The following is a 25,000-nucleotide window of genomic DNA, read 5'->3' on the forward strand; positions in this document are numbered from 1 at the left end:
AGGCACAGTGTGTGTCAACAATATGTGTGTCTGTGAGGGCGGTCATAGCCCTGATGAGGAATTTGGCTGTGGTGGGAGTGAGGATGGTAAGTGTGTGTGTGTGTGTGAGAGAGAGAGAGAGGAGGGGGAGGGGGGGGGGCATACAGGTCATGCAAAACCTAGAAAGTCATGAAATTTGAAAATGTAATTTCCCAGGACCGGAAAGTCATGGACTTTAATAATTTATTGTTGAAGTCATGGAAAAGTCATGGAACTCTAAACAAAGCTTACAAAACTCGCAAATGCTTCCACTGATTGAAGAATGCAGACATGCCCTACGATACCGATGTGTTCCAATTTGTACCGGAAAAGAAAAATCAAGATGTGTCTGAAACACGGATTCCTACAGCACGTCCCGACATGACGAAGTTTTTTTTTTTTTGTTTTTTTGTTTTTTTTACTGGCGCTAAGATGTCAGTTGAACAGGCGAGTTGCTGCTGTTGACACTATTACTGTCACCCCAGTTCATGACATCTGAAAGGGAAGACTTCAAAGCTGACGAATCAAGTGACGAGATGACGTTGTAGGAGTCTGTGGCGTGAACGGCATGGTGTGTGTCAGGCCATGACGTCAGCTGTCATCCGGCCAGAAGAAAGTCCAGTATTATGAAAATAAATGCTCACGTGAACGGAAGCAAAATGCAAATCAAACTGGGACTGCTGACAAAATTGGAAATCATCATTATGCCTTGATTACATCCGTCCTGATAATAAAACCACGTTTCTCAAGATCACCTATGCTCTGTTGATCCAAATCCCGAATTTCAGTATATTATACGTCGTTTAGATCTGAGAGCGCACACACACACACACACACACACACACACCACACACACACACACATACACACACACACACATACACACACACATACACACACACACAACACACGCACACACACACATACACACACACAACACACACACACACACACAAAGGTTTAAGGAGGAAGGTGGCAGAATGGTAAAGATAGTCATCTTCCAATACAGTGTGTGAGAGAGTTCCAATCCTGCTTTTGTGGTTTTTCCCACGTTGAACTGGAAACATCGGGTGTCTAGTCAGTCAGGTGAGACGTTGAACTGGAAACATCGGGCGTCTAGTCAGTCAGGTGAGACGATAAACATAGGTAGGACCAGGTTTCCAATACAGTGTGTGAGAGAGTTCCAATCCTGCTCTTGTGGTTTCCCCCACGTTAAACTTGAACATCGGGCGTCTCGTCAGTCAGGTGAGACGATAAACTGGAAACATCGGGCGTCTTGTCAGTCAGGTGAGACGTTGAACTGGAAACATCGGGCGTCTCGTCAGTCAGGTGAGACGTTGAACTGGAAACATCGGGCGTCTCGTCAGTCAGGTGAGACGTTGAACTGGAAACATCGGGCGTCTCGTCAGTCAGGTGAGACGTTGAACTGGAAACATCGGGCGTCTCGTCAGTCAGGTGAGACGATAAACTGGAAACATCGGGCGTCCACTCAGTCAGGTGAGACGTTGAACTGGAAACATCAGGCGTCTCGTCAGTCAGGTGAGACGATAAACATAGGTAGGACCAGGTTTCCAATACAGTGTGTGAGAGATTTCCAATCCTGCTCTTGTGGTTTCTCCGACGTTGAACTGGAAACATCGGGCGTCTCGTCAGTCAGGTGAGACGTTGAACTGGAAACATCGGGCGTCTCGTCAGTCAGGTGAGACGTTGAACTGGAAACATCGGGCGTCTCGTCAGTCAGGTGAGACGTTGAACTGGAAACATCGGGCGTCTCGTCAGTCAGGTGAGACGATGAACTGGAAACATCTGGCGTCTCGTCAGTCAGGTGAGACGTTGAACTCGAAACATCGGGCATCTCGAAACATCGGACGTCTCGTCAGTCAGGTGAGACGATGAACTGGAAACATCGGGCGTCTCGTCAGTCAGGTGAGACGTTGAACTGGAAACATCGGGCGTCTCGTCAGTCAGGTGAGACGATGAACTGGAAACATCGGGCGTCTCGTCAGTCAGGTGAGACGTTGAACTGGAAACATCGGGCGTCTCGTCAGTCAGGTGAGACGTTGAACTGGAAACATCGGGCGTCTCGTCAGTCAGGTGAGACGTTGAACTGGAAACATCGGGCGTCTCGTCAGTCAGGTGAGACGTTGAACTGGAAACATCGGGCGTCTCGTCAGTCAGGTGAGACGAAAAACGTAGGTTGGACCGGGTTGTATGAGGTGGTCTTTGCAGCACTAAGTTTGCTCAGCGTTAGTAATGTTGGTGAGTATATGGAATTGACAGCGAAGGTGGAAACATTCTGAACTCCAAGCAAACTGAGTTCGCTCATGCAACCCACCTCCCATGTATTGCACGCACTTGGCGTGAGACAGAGACAGACAGAGAGAGACAGACAGAGACAGAGACACAGAGAAAGAGACAGACAGAGAGAGACAGACACACAGAGACAGAGACAGACACAGACACAGACAGAGTAAAAACGGAGTTCACGTTTTTGGTGTAAGAAAGAGAAAGGTGATATATATGAACAGAGAGACAAACGGACAGACAGAAGGACAGTTAGACAGACATTCTAATGGACAGCACAAGGACAGACAGACACACGGGCAGACGAACACGTGGACAGACAGACGGACTGACAGACTTCCACACAGACAGACAAGCAGGGGGATATAGGTTCATGTAAACGATTTTAACAATTTTCCAGATGAAAACGAAACTGAATCAGATGCAAGCAGTGGCGGCAAAGGTAACTAGTTTTGTTTCGGGTTTTTTTGTGTTTTTTTTCTTCTTCTTTCTTTCTTTTTATTCATGCACCCTACCCCTAAATACTTACAATGCTCATCGACCCCAAAGCCACCCCCACACACACACTCACGGACGCACACACATACACACACACACACATTTTGTTGTATTAACAGGTGTCATTGTGGTGACAAGTGTCATGTGATGACAGGTGTCATATGTGATGACAGGTGTCATTGTGGTGACAAGTGTCATGTGATGACAGGTGTCATTGTGGTGACAGGTGTCATTGTGGTGACAGGTGTTATGTGTGATGACAGGTGTCGTGGTGACAGTTGTCACAGTGTCAGTGCTGTGACAGATGTCATTGTGTTATTGTGATGACATGTGTCATTGTGGTAACAGGTGTCTCTGTGTCATTGTTGTCGCTTGTGTCACTGTGCCATTGTGTGACATGTGTCACTGTGTCGTTGTGGTGACAGGTGTCACTGTATTGTAGTGGTATGTGTCGTTGTAATGACGTGTCACTGTATCGTTGTAGTGACATGCCATTGTGTCATTGTAATGACATGTGTCATTGTGTTGATAGGTGTCACTGTGTCTTTGTGGAGACATGTGGCATTGTGTGATTATGACAGGTTTGGCGACAGGTGACATTATGGTATTGTGATAACAAGTGTCAGTGTGCCATTTTGGTGAAGGTGTCTCTGTGTGATTTGTGTCATTGCCATGGCAAGTGTCATTGTGTCGTTATGGTGACATATATGACTGATGGCAGGTGTCGGTGTGTCATTATGGTGTCAGTGTGTCATTGTGGTTGCAGGTGTGATTTTGTCATTATGGTAAAAGGCGTCATTGTGGTGACAGGTGTCATTCTGGTGACATGTGTCATTGTGAAATTGTGGTGACATGTGTCAGTGTGACATTGTGGTGACATGTGTCAGTGAATCATTGTGTAACAGGTGTCATTAAGGTGACAGGTGTCAGTGTGTCATTGTGGTTGCAGGTGTGATTTTGTCATTATGGTAAAAGACGTCATTGCGGTGACAGGTGTGACTACGTCATTGTGGTGACAGATGTGACTTCGTCGTTGTGGTTACAGGTGTCATTCTGGTGACAGTTGTCAGTCTTTCATTGTGGTGACAGGTGTCAGTGTGTCATTGTGGTGACGGGTGTCAGTGTGTCATTGTGGTGACAGGTGTCTGTGTGTCATTGTGGTGTCAGTGTGTCATTGTGGTGACAGGTGTCATTGTGGTGACAGGTGTCAGTGTGTCATTGTAGTGACAGGTGTCATTGCTGTGGCAGGTGTCAGAGTTTCATTGTGGTGACAGGTTTCATTGTGGTGACAGGTGTCAGTGTGTCATTGTGGTGAAATGTGTTAGTGTGTCGTTGTGGTGACAAGTGTCATTGTGGTGTCAGTGTGTCATTGTGGTGACAGGTGTCAGTGTGTGACAGGTGTCAGTGTGGTGACAGGTGTCAGTGTGTCGTTGTGGTGACAGGTGTCATTGCTGTGGCAGGTGTCAGTGTTTCATTGTGGTGACAGGTGTCATTGTGGTGACAGGTGTCAGTGTGTCATTGTGGTGACATGTGTCAGTGTGTCATTGTGGTGACAAGTGTCATTGTGGTGACAGGTCTCAGTGTGTCATTGTGGTGACAGGTGTCATTGTGGTAACAGGTGTCATTGTAGTGACATGTGTCATTGCTGTGGCAGTGTTTCATTGTGGTGAAAGGTGTCATTGTGGTGACAGGTGTCAGTGAGTCATTGTGGTGAAATGTGTTAATGTGTCGTTATGGTGACAGGTGTTAGTGTGTCGTTGTGGTGACAAGTGTCATTGTGGTGACATATGTCAGTGTGTCATTGTGGTAACGAGTGTCAGTGTGTCATTGTAGTGATAGGTGTCATTGCTGTGGCAGATGTCAGTGTTTCATTGTGGTGTCAGTGTGTCATTGTGGTGACGTGTGTCATTGTGGTGACAGGTGTCAGTGTGTCATTACGGTGACAGGTGTCAGTGTGTCATTGTGGTGACTGGTGTCAGTGTGTCGTTGTGATGACAGGTGTCAGTGTGTCATTGTGGTGACAGGTGTCATTGCGGGGATCGTTGCGGGCGGTGTTGTGGTGGCCGCTGCAGTCGCCCTCCTCATCTACAGAAAACTGTCCAACAGGCGTCAAAAACGTAAGTTCTTAATTTTTTTTCTTCGGGCTTGCCCTCCACTCGTGCGCACGTGCCTACTTCTTGGCACTGAAAAAAAAAAAAAAAAAAAAAAAGACTGCTCTTCCTTCTGCCTATACGTTATCTGAACTCCCCAGTCTCTTCTCCTCTTTCTTGTTCGACAAAGTCCAAAATATTAGCACCATCTCAGACCTGGTGCCTTTCCAGCCTGCTCTTCCCGATCCTCAGTTCAACGGCACTCCTCTCCATTCCTTTAATCCATTGACTGAAACAGAAGTGAATGAAATCCTGAAAGAAATGAGAATAAAATCCTGTGAAATCGATCCTCCACCAGCCTCCGTCTTTTCCCAGTGTGTCTCACAGCTTCTCCCCACAATCACCAATACTGTCAACTCATCCCTTCTTACTGGAACGTTTCCAGCCACTTTCAAAACTGCAATCGTCCGGCCTCTTCAGAAGAAATCCAACCTTGATGCAAACATTTTGAAAAGTTATCGACTAGTTTCTAACCTTCCTTTCCTGTCCAAACTCCTTGAAAAATCTGTCCTGAAGCAGCTCAACTATCACTTTTGTTTCAACAGTCACATCCACCCCTTTCAGTCTGCTTATCATGTTTCAACAATCACATCCACCCCTTTCAGTCTGCCTATCATGCTGACCACAGCACCGAGACCACTCTCCTTCACATCCTGAACAATCTACTGCTAGCGTCCGACTCGGGAAAAATTCCCCTTCTCACTCTACTCGACTTGTCAGCCGTCTTTGACACGATAGACCATTCGATCCTTCTTTCCTGTCTTCATTTTATATTTGGCTTCAACGGCACTGTTCTCAACTGGTTCAAATCTTATCTCACTGATCGATTCCAGTCTGTCATCGTCAATGATTTCGTCTGAACCTGTTAAAATCAAATACGGAGTCCCACAGGGATATGTTTTAGGCCCATTTCTCTTCACACTGTACACTGCTCCTCTCGCTGAAATTGTCAACCACCACAATGTTAGTCATCATTTCTATGCTGATGACACTCAACTTCAGAAGAGTGATACCCCTGAAAAATTATCCTCGCTCTTGCAAGAAACATCTGAATGTTTCCTGGACATTCAAAACTGGGTGACCCTAAATAAATTACAATTAAACGCAGACAAAACCGAAGCAATGATCATAGGAACTAAACAAAAACTCTCTTCCATCACAAATGACAAAATCAAACTTGACAGTACATCCATCCCTCTTTCCAGCTAAGCCAGTAACCTCGGTGTTGTCCTTGACAGCACACTGGCCATGCAAAAATTTATCAGTCAGACATGTCAATCCTGCTACTGTCAATTGCGACGCATCAGTTCCATTTGGAAATATTTGTCCACCGACGCAGCATCTAGACTTGTCGTTTCTCTCATTCTCTCTTGCCTTGACTACTGTAACTCTCTATTGTCTGGTTTGCCTGTTTCATCCATTCAGTCCCTTCAGCGCATACAAAACTCTGCTGAAAGAAAGAAAAGATCTGAGCACATCACTCCTCTTTTGCAACATCTCCATTGGCGCCCTGTCTCACACAGAATAAAGTATAAGATCAGCACTCTATGTTATAAATGTATTCACAAATCTGGCCCTTCCTATTTTTGTGGCTGTCTTCACCTCTACATTCCATCTCGCTCTCTACGATCGGCTTCCGATCCACTCTGTTTAAGCATACCCAGGTTCAAACACTCCACTGCTGGACGCCGTTCTTTCTCTGTCTCTGGACCTTACATTTGGAATGAACTTTCTCTTTCGCTTCGTCAGGTCTCCACATTCAGGTCTTTCAAGTCTGTCCTTAAAACCCACCTCTTCCCAAGATAGCCTCCCTCACCTGCCTCTTCCTTGTCTTCAGTTTCTTCAATGCATGTGTGTGAATGACTAGTGTGAAAGTGCTTAGATTTGTCTCTGCACAATATTCAGCGCTATATAATAATAATAATAATAATAATAACAATTATTATTATTATTATTACACACATACTCACGCACGCAAACACGCACGCAAACACACACACACACACACGCACGCACATACGCACGCACACACACACACACACACACACACACAAGCACGCATGTACGCACATATTTTCGCGCGCGCGCGCGCGCGCACACACACACACACACACACACACACACACACACACAAAACAAAAAACAACAAAAAACACGGGCGCTAGAAAGTATATAATATATATATATATATATATATATATATCTCCAGATATGAAGACATACACACACAATAATTTTATATATATATATATATATATATATATATATATATATATATATGTAGAGAAAGAGAGAGAGAGTTTGTTGTTGGTATTCTGAAACATAATGATGTGCATTGTCCTTTTTTTTTGTTTTTTTTTTTTTTTGCTTTTTTGCCTGGTTGGTTACAAGGGTATTTTCTTTTCTTTTCATTTTTCAGTTTGTTTGTGAAAATGTATGTGAGTTGTGTATACCTCTGTGTTGATTTGCTTGTTTTTTGGTGTTGGTTTTTCTTTCTGTCTTTTTTTTTCTTCTTATGTTGTTTGTTGTTGTTCTTGTTGTTGGTTGTTTGTTTTTGTTGTTGTTGTTTGTTTGTTTGTTTGCTTTTTCTTTATTGTCTTGTTTTTGTTTTGTTTTTTACTGTCAGTATTTATCTGTTTATGTGTTCATCGATTTTTCGAGTTATCTTTTCTATCTGTTCTTAAAAACACTCGTTGATTTCAGAACCCAGCCAACGGGAAGAAGCAGAGACAGAGAGGTAAATCTCTCCTTATGTCTCTCTCTGTCTGTCTGTCTGATATATCTCTCTCTGTCTCTCTCTCTCTGTGTCTCTAAAGAGTATGTTTGCGTGTGTGTGTGTGTGTGTGTTTGTGTGTGTACAATTGGCATGTAGTACTTTCATGATTTGTTATGAATGTGATGCTATGATTCTTTTTTTCTTTTTCTTTTTTATAATCCTTTCCTCGTTTAATCTTATGTGATGTTATTTGCAATCTATCTGATTACATTTCCCCCCATTTTTCTCCTTTTGAGGGCTGGATGAAGAAAGCATTGTTACTTATTCTATTAACCTCTGAAATAAAATTCATTCATGCAGTCTCTCTAGTGGAGTGATGGCATAGAGGTAACGCGTCCGCCTAGGAAGCGAGAGAATCTGAGCGCGCTGGTTCGAATCACGGCACAGCCCCCGAAATTTTCTCCCTCTCCACTAGACCTTGAGTGGTGGTCTGGACGCTAGTCATTCGGATGAGACGATAAACCGAGGTCCCGTGTGCAGCATGCACTTAGCGCACGTAAAAGAACCAACGGCAACAAAAGGGTTGTTCCTGGCAAAATTCTGTAGAAAAATCCACTTCGATAGGAAAAACAAATAAAACTGCACGCAGGAAAAAATACAAAAAATGGGTGGCGCTGTAGTGTAGCGACGCGCTCTCCCTGGGGAGAGCAGCCCGAATTTCGCACAGAGAAATCTGTTGTGATAAAGAGAAAATACAAATACAAACGTGTATATATATACTTACAGATGGCATGCTGTAGCAGAATCGATCAAGCGTTGGATTTGTGATCCAGTGATGACCAGTGATCAGACCATGTTTCGGCATAGTGTTGTGTCCTTGGAAAAGGCACTTTACTCCGGTTTTCCTCGCGCCACCCATGTGTGAACGGGTACCTGACTTGTGCTGAGGAAGTCTAAAAGGGGCTGAAGGAGAAGGATGGCCCCCAGCCTTCCTGATCCCAGTCTGAGATACGGTGGGTGGGTTTTCCACCACCTCTATGGCAATGCTTTCTCCAGTCAATGGGAAATCATTTGCAGCTTAGTCTTTTGTGAAGGACTATGACTCTCAAACTAGGAGGCAAAATTGCACTGGCTCTTAGTGCTGCAGCCTCGTGGGCTAGTTGGCCTTTGGGAACCATCCCAACGCCGACTGTCCTAAAACCCTCTTGGCCGAGAGAGTGGGGATGTAACTTGGGCAAGACACTCTCCACTATAATCAAATTCTAGCCCAAATAGTCGGAACAGCAGTTGCCTCCTCTGCTGTTCTGATGGTCATAGTCGGACACGACTGACTATCATATATATATATATATATATATATATATGGCCGTCAACGGCTTTTAGGATCCTCAACCTGTTTGGGGTTTTTTTCATACATAAATGCAGGGTTCACAAAAGTTAAGGGTCACTTGGGAGCTGCACAGTTTGTACTGGGGGCATGTTGAAATGGTGAATTCCTGGCAAACAGCGGTGAAGGCAGCCAGTGTTGTGAAACCACTGATAACCACAGGAGCTGTTGATTTTTGCACGTGCACTTCGTGTCATTTTTCTGCGATGAAAAACCACAGCTATCGTTTATAAGACCGCCGGACGTCCGAGTTTGTGGCATCCCTCGGACTTCGACCCTGACTGCGTAGCTGTCGAACGCAAAAGAAAGAAAAGAAAGAAAGTTTATGAGACAAAGGAATAAATGGCCTTTTTTTTCTTCTTTTTTTATATTTTATCTGGAACATCAGTTTTTCAAACGCCTTTGTCAAGCTGTTGATGTGTTCGTGTGCCTTAAACAGCCGTCAGTGTGTTCAGTGTGAAGTAGTGGTAGACCTTATGCAGTCTGCACAATTCAGTGTCTTCTCGGTTTTCTTTCACGTTATATGGAAACATGTCTGTTTTTATGACGTGGCATTTAACATTTTGTGTGTGTGTGTGTGTGAGCTGCGTATGTGTAAATACTGTGAAAGATTAGGTGGCCTTGACATTTATGTGAGTCTTATACATTGCTCATATTTCTGTCCGTGTTTTGTGATCGTATAATGCAGTAGAGCAGAATACAGTATGTCTTTAAGCGTACCAGGGTCGGTACATGACAGGCACGAATATGCATTGGAAATCATAAATGAATACGAATACATAAAGACTATAGACTTATATGCATAGTTATGCATTTAACTGGTAGGGCGTGTGCATGCTCACGTTCGCACACTCACACACACACACACACACACACACACACACACACGCACACACACACACACAGAGGCACACACACACACACACACACACACACACACACCATAACTGGCACTGACTGCTTGGGGAAGAAGCCATTGTCAAAACGACAGGTTTTTGCCAAAATTTAATATCGATGACCCGAGGGGAGAGCTGCTCACCATTGACATCAGACCATGTCCTGCTGTTGTAACTTTTTTTCCCTTATGTATTGAAATGTCTTGTACTGTATTGTATTGCTTTGCATTGTCACAACAAATTTCTCTGTGTGAAATTCGGGCTGTTCTCTCAGGTCACGTGACGAGGGAGACGTGAGAACTTCGGATCCGGGACCGGAAGCGACCACCGAAGTGACAGAGACCTCGGAAAGCAACGTTGACCTAGACGTCTCGGAGAGCGAAGTTGACAGCCAAACAACCTGAAGACAAACCCGATAACTGTCTGTCTGTCTGTATCTGTCTTCATTTCTCTGTCTGTGTGTGTGTGTGTGTGTGTGTGAGTGTGTCTCTGTCTCTGTCTCTTATTTCTCTCCACCACCACCCACCCCTACTCGAAGGCGGGAGCAGCATGCAAAACGCCTCACAGGTTTATGTTTAACCTTCTTAAACCCTCTTAAACAGGTTTATGTTCAACCCTCTTAAACAGGTTTATGTTCAACCCTCTTAAACAGGTTTATGTTCAACCCTCTCTTAAACAGGTTTATGTTTAACCCTCTCACACAGGTTTATGTTCAACTGACCCTCTCTTACACAGGTTTATGTTCAACCCTCTTAAACATGTTTATGTTCAACCCGCTCTTAAACAGGTTTATGTTTAACCCTCTTACACAGGTTTATGTTCAACTGACCCTCTCTTAAACAGGTTTATGTTCAACCCTCTCTTAAACAGGTTTATGTTCAACCCTCTCTTAAACAGGTTTATGTTCAACCCTCTTAAACAGGTTTATGTTCAACCCTTGTACGCAGGGTTATGTTTAACCCTCTTAAGTAATAAATTGTGTCTTGCCTTGTCTTGCCTTGTCTTGTCTTGTCTTGTCTTGTCTCTCTTTTCTTCGTTAACGTCGGCATATTCCATCGCCTCTGAGAGTATCCCACGGTTTGGCCAGTGAAAAAGGCCGACCCGAAATCGATGGCCGACCGCGTGGCCATAGTACAGCGCCACCCATTTTCTCTGTCTGTCGGTGAATTTGATTGACTATCAAGGCGGATTTTCTGTTCATAGTTTTTGCCATGGCCAACCCTTTCATTGCCATGAGTTAATTCATCTACACTTAGTATATACTGCACGTGGAACGTTTGTGCTTTTTACACACACTTTAAAGCAGTTACCTGGTAAGGAATCTGAAAGTTTACATTGCCTTTAAAATTGCATTGTATACTGCAGCAATAAAGAACAGAATACAGAGCACTTTATTATCTTAAGGAGATAAATTCGTTTGTAGTGTAAAACACACAAACAGTACACGAGAATCACAGCCATTCAACCGGTATACACAAAAGACAGAAAACAGAGCAGACCAGTATACAATAATCACAGTATACTTAAAAGGTATCAGAGTAAATCACTAAGATCATCACGGCCTTAAACATGCAGTAGTCACAGTTGAAGACTGTGCATACAACAGCATTCTGAAATTGAATATAATGTTCATTGTTGTTCTCTAACAGCTGAATTGAACTTGAGGTAAAGGCAGGAGTTGATGATAAATTTCCAGAATATGGCTGCTGTCGCTTGAAATGGATACGACTTTCTGTCATACTCTGATGTTGTACAGTTCAGATAAGCTGTCTTGTCTCACGCCCACAACCTTGCTAAACACATTCAAGATTTTAATAAAGCATCTAAAAAATGACTGAACTGCTTTTGAATTGAACTGCTTTTGAATTGAGTTTGGTTTGTATGAGTTTCTGCAGACAACAGATGTGATACTGGCATTTTTGTGTGTGTGTGAATAAAATTTGTATTAGAAGTAAAATTCAACGTATGATCTTTTTTTTTCTGGCTGCCCCATCATGTGCACCATTTCAGTGGCATGAATACAAAGACATCACTGCCACGCCGCTCATTCCGAGTCCCCCCTTACACGGCCACACCCCGGTTCGTCTGTCTCAGTCCCAGCGCCGACAGTCCACATGGAACCATCGGTGTTAGGTCGCCAGGGGGGCACACACCAGAGGAGACCCTGCACTGCTGCTGAGTCACTTTAGTGATGTTCAGTAGCGTTTGTTCAGATTTAACGTACCTAGGACACCACCTACTGCGCACCCTTCTGAAGACAATAATGGCTTAGTCGAGGATCAAGACCGTGTTCGGATCTCCACCTGAGTGGAGACACGCCACCATGTCCGTCTAACGACAGTGCCCCATGCATCCACTAATACTGAAGACCTTGACAGGACTCACCCCAAGCACGTGAATGGAGGGGTATCGAAACTGAGGTCACCATGAGAGCAGGTCATCAAAGGCCGCATTATTTGAGGCTTAAAAAATATATTGATGATGAAGAAGGAGGGGAGGGGAGCCGGGGGGGGGGGGGGGGGGGGGGGGGGGGGGGGGGGGGGCTGACGACGATGATGATGACGATGCTGCTATGGAGGTCCATTTAGGTTGGGGACTACGTGACAAGTCTGCACTCTACGCTTCCTGCCACAAGGATATCTTGGTGTCTACCAGGCCCGAGAGATACAGACACTTGCAAAGCTGGTCAGGAAATATTAGAGGAACACACCCAAAGATGCATCCGTGAAGAGAATGGTACTCGACTGTGGTCCCAGTCTTCCCATTTAAGCACACTCAGTTCTGGGTAGGAGCGAGCAGCGGGCCAAAAACCCCCACCTCCGCTGTGATTCGAACCCGCATCCTCTCAGCCATCAGTCCGCAATTGTGGCTTCTAAAGGTCTACTCACACCTCTCTAAAATTCCATAATAAAGGCTCGGCCTTGAGGAGTTTCTCACAATAGAACCCCACGAATAGATGTTTTAGATTTCAAATACAGCATGCTATCCATGCACTTTAATTAAAAGAATATAAAAATGATAAATCAAAAATAGCAACATGTACTCTGGTAGCACATTCAAATCCGATATGAGTGCTAACAATATAACTGTTCAGTTCTGTTCTGGCTCGTTTGGAGCACTACAACTGTCCACGCCACACACAGCCTGATGATTTCAGACTCAATTCACTGTCAAGTTCTTTGTCCTACCTTTTAAGGGAAGTGTCTCCACAGCAAAGAGGTTAGGCTAAATGTTGCCTCACATCATGTTGACGTCTGCCGAGTGAACACCACCGTCCACCTCTGGTCATCCACCTCGCACCCTCAGTAGACGTCCAGAGTCTGCAAGCTAGAGTGAAGGTCTTCCTCTGCAATGTGGCCAGCTGGCGTTTCACAGTCAGCAGAACTGAAACCTCGCACCCTCAGTAGACGTCCAGAGTATGCAAGCGAGAGCGAAGGTCTTCCTCTGCAATGTGGCCAGCTGACGTTTCACAGTCAGCAGAACTGAAACCACGCACCCTCAGTAGACGTCCAGAGCATGCAAGCTAGAGCGAAGGTCTTCCTCTGCAATGTGGCCAGCTGGCGTTTCACAGTCAGCAGAAATATTTTGCGCCGTGTGTATGTGTGATTATTCGTATCTGCAATTTGTAGTATTCTCTTGGTGTGTGTGTGTGTGTGTGTGTGTGTGTGTGCGCGCGCGCGCGCGTGTGTGTGTGCGTGCTGTTGTTGTTTAGCTTTTGACTGTTGGTTGGAATTTCATGTCCAAAGTATTGAAGGCTTTTGGTTTTCAAGAAAATCTATGCAGATGGATCGGTACATTTAATTTTTTTTTATAATTTTTTTATCAAAACTTTAAATCTTGTGTCATTGTCAATGGTCAGATTTCAAATTGGTTTAACTCTTTCCATACGAACGGCGAAAGAGACGACGTTAACAGCGTTTCACCCAATTACAACCATGAAAATATTGCAAGCGGAAGGCTCTTATACGGAAGACGTGAATGTTGACAAAGAATACCACAATTCTGACGACGGAAGCTAAAGGTTGGGTCATTCAGACACCCACTGGACATCCGAGGGGTCTGTGTAGAGGAGAAGAGAGGACTGGCCGTACTGAGTGAGTTAATGTACAGCGAGGATGTGGACAGGGTGACCCTATATCGCCATATTCGTTTATGATGTGTGTAGGAATATTGGGAATGATGGCACATGAATTGGTTGGGTTTTTTTGGTTTGTTTGTTGTTGTTTTTTAATGCAGAGGTATGGTATTATGCATTGAGTATGTATTGCTTCATGTGAGTTGCTTATAACCCACTATATAAGGACTTGGCACCATGTAAGTATTATTATTATTATTGTTATTATCATAATTACTGAGGCACCACTCCGTGAAAAGCATGTAGAAATGGCTGGAAAGTCTTGGTTCACTAATTATGCAATGCTTCGTATGTTTCAACATTTGGCATACCTCCGACGGGCGCAATAGCCGAATGGTTAAAGCGTTGGACTTTCAACCTGAGGGTCCCAGGTTCGAATCACGGTGACGGCGCCTGAGTGGGTAAAGGGTGGAGATTTTTCCGATCTCCCAGGTCAACATAATGTGCAGACCTGCTAGTGCCTGAACCCCCTTCGTGTGTATATGCAAGCAGAAGATCAAATACACACGTTAAAGATCCTGTAATCCATGTCAGCGTTCGGTGGGTTATGGAAACAAGAACATACCCAGCATGCACACCCCCGAAAACGGAGTATGGCTGCCTACATGGCGGGGTAAAAACGGTCATACACGTAAAAGCCCACTCGTGTGCATACGAGTGAACGCAGAAGAGGCATACCTCCATGTGTCTGTGTAGGTGTGTGTTGAATAAATGAATACACGTTGTTTTGAAAGACATGGCCAGTACTTCTGTACATGTTTTACCTTCCTCCCTGCTTCTCTCTGTCTCACTCTTTCTTCTCTCTTTCTGTCTTTCTTTCATTGTCCATCTCTGTCCCTATCTGTCGTGCAGTGTAGTGTAGTGCAGTGCAGTGCAGTGTTGTGTAGTGAAAGTAGAGTATAGCACAGTAACTGAAATACAGAAACGATCAACATAGTGTAGTGTAGTGTAGTGTAGTGCAGTGTAGTGTAGTGAAAGTATAACACAGTAATAGTAAACTACAAAAGGGATCAACATAGTGTAGTGTAGTGTAGTGTAGTGAAAGTAGAGTATAGCACAGTACAAGTAAAATACAGAAGGGATCAACATAGTGTAGTGTAGTGTAGTGTAGTGTAGCGTAGTGTAGCGTAGCGTAGAGTAGTGAAAGCAGAGTATAGCACAGTAACAGTAAAATACAAAAGGGATCAACATAGTGTAGTGTAGTGTAGTGTAGTGCAGTGTAGTGTAGTGAAAGTATAACACAGTAATAGTAAAATACAAAAGGGATCAACATTAGTGCAGTGTAGTGTAGTGAAAGTATAACACAGTAATAGTAAACTACAAAAGGGATCAACATAGTGTAGTGTAGTGTAGTGAAAGTAGAGTATAGCACAGTACTAGTAAAATACAGAAGGGATCAACATAGTGTAGTGTAGTGTAGTGAAAGTAGAGTATAGCACAGTAATAGTAAAATACAAAAGGGATCAACATAGTGTAGTGTAGCGTAGTGTAGTGAAATCAGAGTATAGCACAGTAATAGTAAAATACAAAAGGGATCAACATAGTGTAGTGTAGTGTAGTGAAAATAGGGTAGAGGACAGTAATAGTAAAATACAAAAGGGATCAACATAGTGTAGTGTAGTGTAGTGAAAGTAGGGTAGAGCACAGTTCTAGTAAAATACAGAAGGGATCAACATAGTGTAGTGTAGTGTAGCGTAGTGTAGTGTAGTGAAAGTAGAGTTTAGCACAGTAATAGTAAAATACAAAAGGGATCAACATAGTGTAGTGCAGTGTAGTGTAGTGTAGTGTAGTGAAAGAGTTTAGCACAGTAATAGTAAAATACAAAAGGGATCAACATAGTGTAGTGTAGTGCAGTGTAGTGTACTGTAGTGAAAGAGTTTAGCACAGTAATAGTAAAATACAAAAGGGATCAACATAGTGTAGTGTAGTGTAGTGTAGTGAAAGTAGAGTTTAGCACAGTAATAGTAAAATACAAAAGGGATCAACATAGTGTAGTGTAGTGTAGTGAAAGTAGAGTTTAGCACAGTAGTAGTAAAATACAAAAGGGATTAACATAGTGTAGTGTAGTGGGAAGTAGTGTACTGCAATGTACAGTCAAATTACAATACAATATGGTACAGAATAGTGTAGCGGGCAGTGACATAGTACATGGTCATGTAGTATTGTGTAGTGTAACATAGCATACATAATGTGTCATGGTAGACAGCTGCATGAACAGACAGCAGAAACAAAGACAGGGAAACTTTTTTTTTTTTTTTTTTTGAATCTGCAAAAGAAATAGTTCCACAATCATGACTTTATTGATAATTTGATACATTCACATGTCAACTTTGTGTCATCATTTTCTGTTGTGTTTCTTTTTATCAAGGCATCAGGACATTACTGGTCAATTTCTGGACAAATATGTATATTCATTATTTGTTAATGCACATAATTCTTTCATCTTAAAAAAAAAAAAAAAAAAAACCCACCAAAAATACAAACAAACAAAAAACAACTTTTTTTCATGATTGATAAAAAAAATTGTAACGCATTAAATTGTAGTCAGAAATCACAGCTACTTAATATTATTGCTTTATAAGGGAAAGTGGTGTTTTATTATTTATTTATTTATTTTTTAATCTTAAGATCATTTTGGATGCACTCCAAAGGCAAGGCGCACTGCCACGGTGCAACCCAACTTCCTTTTTTTTCTGTTTGGCAAGTGTATTTGCTCTATCATCAAATTAGATTTTTCAAACATGATTTTGCCAGGGACGACCCGTTTGTTGCCGTGGGTGGGTGGGTTCTTTTACATGCGCTAACTCAAGTGCTTGCTGCACACGAGGACCTCGGTTTATCGTCTCATCCGAAAGGGCTAGCACCCAGACTACCACTCAACGTGTAGACAAGAGGCGGGTCTAGAATCGGATGAGCTGGTCGGGTGGAAAAGTCTCTGGTCCGTTCAGCAAACTTGGTGCCTGCTAAAGTGAACGGTTTCATTCCGTGTTATCCGCTTGGTCTTTTCTCACGGACTATGACTCTCAGTGAGATCGCGCTGGCTCTTTGTGCTGCAGCATTGGAGGGGGGCGTGTTGGCCTTTGAGGACCACGTCTTCTTCTTCTTCTTCTTCTGCGTTCACTCGTATGCACACGAGTGGGCTTTTACGTGTATGACCGTTTTTACCCCGCCATGTAGGCAGCCATACTCCGTTTTCGGGGGTGTGCATGCTGGGTATGTTCTTGTTTCCATAACCCACCGAACGCTGACATGGATTACAGGATCTTTAACGTGCGTATTTGATCTTCTGCTTGCATATACACACGAAGGGGGTTCAGGCACTAGCAGGTCTGCACATATGTTGACCTGGGAGATCGGAAAAATCTCCACCCTTTACCCACCAGGCGCCGTCACCGTGATTCGAACCCGGGACCCTCAGATTGACAGTTCAACGCTTTAACCACTCGGCTATTGCGCCCGTCAGCACGTCAAATCTGACAGTGTGTTGAAACCCTCATGGCCGAGAGAGCTGGGATGCGACTTGGGCAAGACGCTCTCCGCTCGAATCGAACTCCAGCCTGGCCAGAGACATGCCAGCTGCTGCCTCCTCTGCTGTGCTGTTGGACATATTTTGAACACGACAGGTTGTCGTGCATTTTTGCTTTATGACATTGAACAGGTTGTTGTTGTGCCAGGACATCTCGCAACAACCCCTCCAGAGCGCTTACAACTGTCAGTCAATGGACAGCGATGGTCAGGGTAGGCTGTCTAAGTCTATTTTTGTTTGTTCCCTTTACTATGACGTCTTTTCGCTTCCAGTCATTTTTTTACGTTTAATTGTGTGTGTGTCTGTGTGTGTGTGTGCGTGTGTGTGTGTGATTGATTTTTGACTTTTAATGTGTGTGTGTGTGAGAGTGATTTTTTTACTTTTAATGTGTGTGTGTGTGAGAGAGTGATTTTTTTACTTTTAATATGTGTGTGTTCGTGTGTGTGTGCGCGTTCATGTGCATGTGTCTTCGTGCGTGTGTGCGCGTGCATATATGTGTGTGTGCGCGCACGTGCGCGTGTTTGCACATGCATGTGCTAACACTTTCAGACGGGCACGTGTGCAGCAAAGCAGCTTGCGCATGTTAAAGAACAGAACCCATGGCAACAAACATTTCATATGGCAAAGCTGTCCAGAAATTTCCACTTTAAGGAAGACAATATGTCAGGCAGCACATTGGAGCAAAATCAGCAGTAAGGCAAATGACTAGATTTAAAAAAAAAGAAGAAGAAAAAAAAAATCAGTTGTACACTAGCACCACAATCTGCGAAAGAAGAGTCAAATCACATGCTATCTCAGAGTGAAAAATAACTAACAGAGACATACAGAGGGAGACAGAGGTAGAAGAGAGTTTCATCTAAAGAGGATGAAGAAATACGGAAAATACATTCCTTTCAACACCTGACCCAATGAGCAATGAAAATTGAAGGTGAGAGAAAAAAGGAAAATAAAATGAACAAAACTGACAGCAGAAACATCTACAAAATCGCATCAGCATTTATAAAAAAGACAATTATTATAAGTATGAAATTTATGCACAATACACTGCAGCCATTAATAATCGATAGCAGGGTGGAGAGGTGAGATGGAGACAAAGCACAGAGAGAGAAAGAGAGAGAGGGAAGGAAGAAGAAGATGGGGAAGACTGAAAGAGACAGGCAGAGTGACAGAGGAGAGAGGGGGGTTCAGTTTCTTTATCAGCCTCACGGAGTTGTCCAATTGTGCGCGGGACTGATCTACCATATACGCTACATCACATCTGGTGCCGGGAGAGAAAAAAAACAACACACACAAACCCCCCAAAAAACAATGTGTTTGTGTGTGTGTGTGGAGAGAGAGAGAGAGAGAGAATACATATTCACAGAGACAGAGAATTGGAATTTATTTATTCATTAAGGCCAAAGCCCCATATGAAGGGGTATGAACATAACATTTTCTAATATATATATATATATATATATATATATAGCAAGGAAGATAATAGGAAATATAAGCCAGGATATAGACAGAGACACAGACAGAGAGAGAGTTTACCTGAATCCCATAGTTTAATCGCAAACTGTTTACACTCACGACTGTAACACAAACGACCCACCACCATGCGGGCCTAACACTGGCACAGAAAGCATTATATAACAACTCGCATAACATAAATGTATAACATACAAAAAACATTACAGGCAATGGGTCTCATAACTTTTGTAAGGCCGTCACGTCAGTGAATTCATACTCCACTGTGTCAAGGGCTCGGCACAGAAAGGCAGTTGTCTCCCTTAACCTCCTCAAACGGAAGTGGGGTACCGATTCAAACACCTGGGAAGGAAACCGAAGTGAACCGCCTTTCCCAAGGACGCAACTGCATGCTGAAACCGGTGTGTGTGTGCGCGCGCGCGCGCGTGCGTGCGTGTGTTCATTGTGCTTTCGTCTGTACGTGAGTGTGCGTATGTGCGTGTTGATTGTGTTTTCGTCCGTACGTGAGTGTGCGTGTGTGTGTGTGTGGAGGGGGGTTGGGTATGGGGCGGCGTGGGGGTGGGGGTGGGTGGGGGGTTGGGGGGGCGGAGACTCAAACCCTGCTGATGACTGGTAAACATTAGATCAGATGTCCATGCCTGACCCATTCTGACCGAGGGAAATAACACTGATTGGGGAGGGGGGGGGGGGGGGGGGGGAAGGAGGACTGAGTGTGTGTGTGTGTGGGGGGGGGGGGGGGGGGGGGGGGCGCTTGGGGGAAGATTGGCATGTACACTCAAAATCTGAACATTCAGCGTATTCTCTCTCCCAGCAGTGTGAAAAATAGCAGCATGGAAAATGCTGCAATGCAGACAGACAATTATGTATTAAAAAAAAAAAAAGAAAAAAAAAAGCCCTCTTATATAATAAGACTAATGCATATCATACGTGGTCCACGCACACCAATCCCCTCCCCAACCAAGCACATTTCGCTGTGCACGTTCATGTATGTATGGGGCATTAGTAGCTTACAGAAAATCATCTTTCCGAGTTACCTTTTTTTCTCTCTCCTTACCTGGGTTATTAATTATTGTTCAAGATGATGATGATTTATCATTTTTCAATGTGACAATGGGTTATGCATTATTCTTCAAGATAATGATGGATTATGTACTATTGTTCAATGTTGTGATGGGTTATTAATTAATGTTCAATGTGGTGATAGGTTATCAATTATTGTGATGGTGGGTTATTAACACTGTTCAGTGTGATGATGGATTATGAGTTATTGTTCAATATTATGATGGGTCATAGATTATTGTTCATTTTGACGATGGGTTGTGAATTAGTGTAAAAAAAAAAAAAAAAAAAAGGATTACCAACCATTCAATCATTTTTCAGTGTGATGATGGGTTATGAATTATTGTTCAAGATGATGATGGATTATGAATAATTGTTCAGTGTGATGATGGGTCATTGATTATTGTTCAACAAGATGATGAGCTGTGAATTTTTGTTCAACATGATGTTGGGTTATGAATTATTCTTCAACACTATTGATCCATATGGTGACTTATGCTGCACAGTATGCCACACAATTCTGACAGTTCATTATTCCATCACAGCTAATTTGTCATTAGCCCTTTGGTTTGGCTTGTGTGAGACTTCCATACTACACACTACACATGCATGTTAACAAGTGAGATGAACAGGAAATTCTGCATTTCCAAACATGAAAACCCCCCCAAAAAAAACAAAAACAAAACAAAAAACCCCAAAAAACCAACCCCCCCAAAAACAACAACAACAACAACAAAAACACACCAACACCATACACACACAAACCAGAAAAAAAAAACTCACGCAAAGATAAACAATATGAGATATTCTGTATTCACCAACCTCCCTTCCCTCCCCCCCCTCCCCAACACACACACACACACTGTAAGTGTAGGGATGTAGGGACTTAAGACTCTCATAACATGTTCTCTTTGATTCCAATAAACAAGAAAGGTAAAGAACAGCAACAACAACAGTAAAACTCACAGACATAGGTATACCTGAAGTATATGCACTCTAAACACTACACATCCCCTTCATAAAAATCAGCACACACCAAAAAAAAAAAAAGAAAAAAAAGAAAAAGAGAACAGGAATGCCTTCAATAATTTAAATCAGGTCTTTGATTTAAAAAAAAATGTTCTCTCTCCTTTTCCTGATTGAAATTAGTTTTATGTACTGACATAGCAGAACACATGTTAAACAATAGGATAATAATATATAAAAAAAACAAAAAAAAAACCAATTACATTTATTTTCATTTCTTGTAACCCAAGACCACTGACACACACTTTGGCATATTTTTGAGCGTCCAAGTTATCCTACACGTTTGTGTCAGGAAGAAAAAAAAAATCAAAAGAATTCAATTCAATTCAAAATTCAACCAAAAACAGAAAATTCTCTTTAGGCTCACTTAAAATGCCTGTCAGCAAAAATCAGAGAAAAAAAACAAAAAAAAACAAAAACAACAAACAAACAAACAACTAACATACCCTTCACTTATCACCATGCACACATCAATTATTATGTAAAAGGAAAAACATGTGGTAAGATACTATTACATTATGATTTAGAGTGTAACAACTGTGTGTGTGTTGCGTGTGTGTCCGTGCAACAAACAAACATAAAATCCCAGATTGTACCTTGTTTTGTAGTGCACTGCAATATATTGTATTAAATGTTTGTTACTGCAGATTTCTTTGTGTTAAATTCAGGCTGCTCTCCCAGAGTGGAGAGTGCATCGGACACAGTACAGTGCTGGCGATGTTTTTTCCCCCTTCTTTTCCTTTTTGTGTCCTCTTCTTCTTCTTCTGCATTCGTGGGCTGCAACTCCCATGTTCACTCATTATACAGGAGTGGGGTTTTACGTGTATGACCATTTTTACCCCACCATGTAGGCAGCCATACTCTGCTTTTGGGGGTGTGCATGCTGGGTATGTTCTTCTTTCCATACCCCACCAAACACTGACATGAATTACAGGATCTTTAACATGCGTATTTGATCTTCTGCTTGCGTATACCCACGAAGGGGGTTCAGGCACTAGCAGGTCTGCACATATGTTGACCTGGGAGATCGGAAAAATCTCCACCCTTTAACCCACCAGGCGCCATCACCAAGATTCTTTTTGCGTCTGCAAACATGTGTATTTGTTTTACTATTAAAGTGGACTTTTTTTTTTTCTTTCAAAATTTCCCCAGGGAGAACTCTTTAGTCGCAGTTGCTTCTTTTACATGCACATCAAGCGCATGCCACACACAAAACCTTAATTCATTGTCTTTCCAAAACTTTGTGCCCAGACCCCAACTCAATTCGTAGCCAAAGGAAGGGGGTCCTTATATGGGACTTCAACACATGGAAAGGCAAAAACTGTGTTTAAAAATACATGTGGAAAAAAAATCTTTTTTTTAAAACAGGCAGTCTGGAAAATAATCAACACTGAAGCAGAAGGCTACAGAATGATAAGGAAACAAAGAAAGTTCTAAAAACAAAAAAACCCAACTAAAAAAAAAAAAAAAAAGGATATAAGTGTCATATTCATCACAGACGGACAGAGTACATAAACAACTGTATACACACATGCATGCATATATATATTCTTTTTAAAAAGAATAACGCATAAAGTGGACACACAGACAGAGAGAGAGAAAGGGAGAAAACTATAAAAAATGTTTCAGAAAACTGTTCTTCTGCTACCAAAAGACTGAGTATTAATTTTTCTAAACAGACATTTTGATTCAGCTTGCAAACAATATACACAAACACACAAAACCATACCAAAAATGTCATTTTGCAAACTGTAAACCAAGTTACAAAAAAAAAAAATGAAATAAAACAGTTAGAAAACACATTTATTGCAAAACCAAACCAACTCAAGTGCTGCAACATTATGATGTGTGACGCATGGTATCATTTGTGTACGAAATGAAGCACCTGGAGCAGTTTGTGTATGTGTAGTATGGAATGTAATGCCTGATGCAGAATACTGTGTTCTGTAGCACCTATACCAGTTTTCTGGACAGACTTCTATAGCAGAATCCAACCATAATTCCATACACCCCCAAACATTTACGGGAATTTTGAATGCCAAAGAATTCATGCAAAATCCGTATGCGTGGAAAAGACAAGTTGTCAAACCACAAACACAAAACCATGGCACCAGTACAGTCAAGGCCAGCATGATGATGAATTCTGATGACGTGTTTTGTTTATTGTCCCATACACATACTGGTGATTGTAGACATTTTGTTAGAGTATCAATGTTTTCATTTGAGTGTCATCATTCAGGCGAGGAGGGGGGGAGGGGAATGAATGGAGAGTTGGGGGGAAACTGGGTAGAACAATCAAAGCCTGAACTGTGAGTCAAAAATGGGATAATTTTGAAAGCAGCCGTGTTTGCCGTGGAAGATGAAATGTGAAGCAATGAGGAAACACCTGATCTGGGAGAACAACATTTTCTAATTCAGCCAACAGCAGGGTGCTTTAAAAAAAACAAAAACAACGTGATCAAGAAACCTGGCTTAGCTGTGGAGTGATGGCCTAGAGGTAACGCGTCCGCCTAGGAAACGAGAAAATCTGAGCAGTGTGTGCAGTCAGTGTAATAAGCTCCACTTACAACCTGAGCTACCTTCTTCCTGTGGGTGTGGTGAAATGATGCTGCATTTTCTGCCAACAGCAGTGTGTGCAGTCAGTGTAATAAGCTCCACTTACAACCTGAGCTACCTTCTTCCTGTGGGTGTGGTGAAATGATGCTGCATTTTCTGCCAACAGCAGTGCGTGCAGTCAGTGTAATAAGCTCCACTTACACAACCTGAGACACCTTCTTCCTGTGGGTGTGGTGAAATGATGCTGCATTTTCTGCCAACAGCAGTGCGTGCAGTCAGTGTAATAAGCTCCACTTACACAACCTGAGCTACCTTCTTCCTGTGGGTGTGGTGAAATGATGCTGCATTTTCTGCCAACAGCAGTGTGTGCAGTCAGTGTAATAAGCTCCACTTACACAACCTGAGGTACCTTCTTCCACTTCCATTTTAGTTACAACAAAAAACCAAAACCGTCCTTTACAAACCAATGAATAACTGCAAATATATGGCTCAAACATCTTTTTTTTTCTTCTCTCTCTCTCTCTTTTCAAACATGATTCCGAAGCTGTGCATATACGCCTGAATCAGATATTTGTGCTCTTAATGAGAAGTGTATGTTGGGTCATATGCAGCATACATAACCTAAATCATCTCTCTTTCAAGAAAAACAACAACACAACAACAGATCTCTCTCTCTCTCTCTCTCTCTCTCTATATATATATATATATATATACGAGGGTCATTCAATAAATAAGGTGAATTTTTCGGTATAAGGACTTCTAATACAGATAGAAGCTTACTTCTTTTCTTTTTTTTTTCAGCGTAGTCTCCCAACACTGTCACACACTTTTCCCATCTGTGCACAAGCTTCCGTATTCCCTCAGCGTAAAAATCTTTGGACTGATGTCTCAGCCAGTTGCTCACAACACTTCCAGGCCTGCCTTCATCCTCAACACTGCTCCGTCCTCCTTTAAACAATTTAGCCCACTTGTAGACATTTTTTCCGCTGAAACATGTGGCACCATACACAGTTAACATTCTCCTATGAATTTCAACTGGTTTGCACCCTTCAGCAACCAAAAACTTGATAACTGACTGCTGTTCAATCCTGGAGCATGCTTCTTGGTCGGCCATCTTTGTTAATCGCCAAAACTCTCAAAGTTTTTTTTTTAATCTGCTAAACAAATTAAATCCATGTGAAAAAGAAGTAAAACAAATTTTTTTTTTTTTTAAAGTAAGCTTCTATCTGTATTAGAAGTCCTTATACCGAAAAATTCAC

The 25,000-nt window shown here is 42.6% G+C and overlaps 2 protein-coding genes across 2 annotated transcripts in view; one reads left to right on the forward strand and one right to left on the reverse strand.

The window, feature by feature from the left end:
* The window catches only part of LOC143278036 (uncharacterized), a 21,936-nt gene extending 16,344 nt beyond the window's left edge, over positions 1-5,592 (forward strand). The window contains exons 6-9 of the mRNA XM_076583048.1: positions 1-86; positions 2,723-2,764; positions 4,845-4,937; positions 5,576-5,592. The exon at positions 1-86 is cut by the window's left edge and continues 64 nt beyond it. Of these exons, the coding sequence (XP_076439163.1) occupies positions 1-86; positions 2,723-2,764; positions 4,845-4,937; positions 5,576-5,592 (238 nt within the window). The remainder of the gene's footprint in view (positions 87-2,722; positions 2,765-4,844; positions 4,938-5,575) is intronic.
* Positions 5,593-24,526: 18,934 nt separating this feature from the next.
* Positions 24,527-25,000, reverse strand: part of LOC143278054 (LRP chaperone MESD-like) — a 6,041-nt gene continuing 5,567 nt past the window's right edge. The window contains exon 5 of the mRNA XM_076583070.1: positions 24,527-25,000. This exon is cut by the window's right edge and continues 229 nt beyond it. The gene's annotated coding sequence lies outside the window, so the exon portion shown is untranslated.

This window comes from Babylonia areolata, chromosome 35, assembly GCF_041734735.1.
Source record: "Babylonia areolata isolate BAREFJ2019XMU chromosome 35, ASM4173473v1, whole genome shotgun sequence".
NCBI classification, from domain to species: Eukaryota; Metazoa; Mollusca; class Gastropoda; order Neogastropoda; family Buccinidae; genus Babylonia; species Babylonia areolata.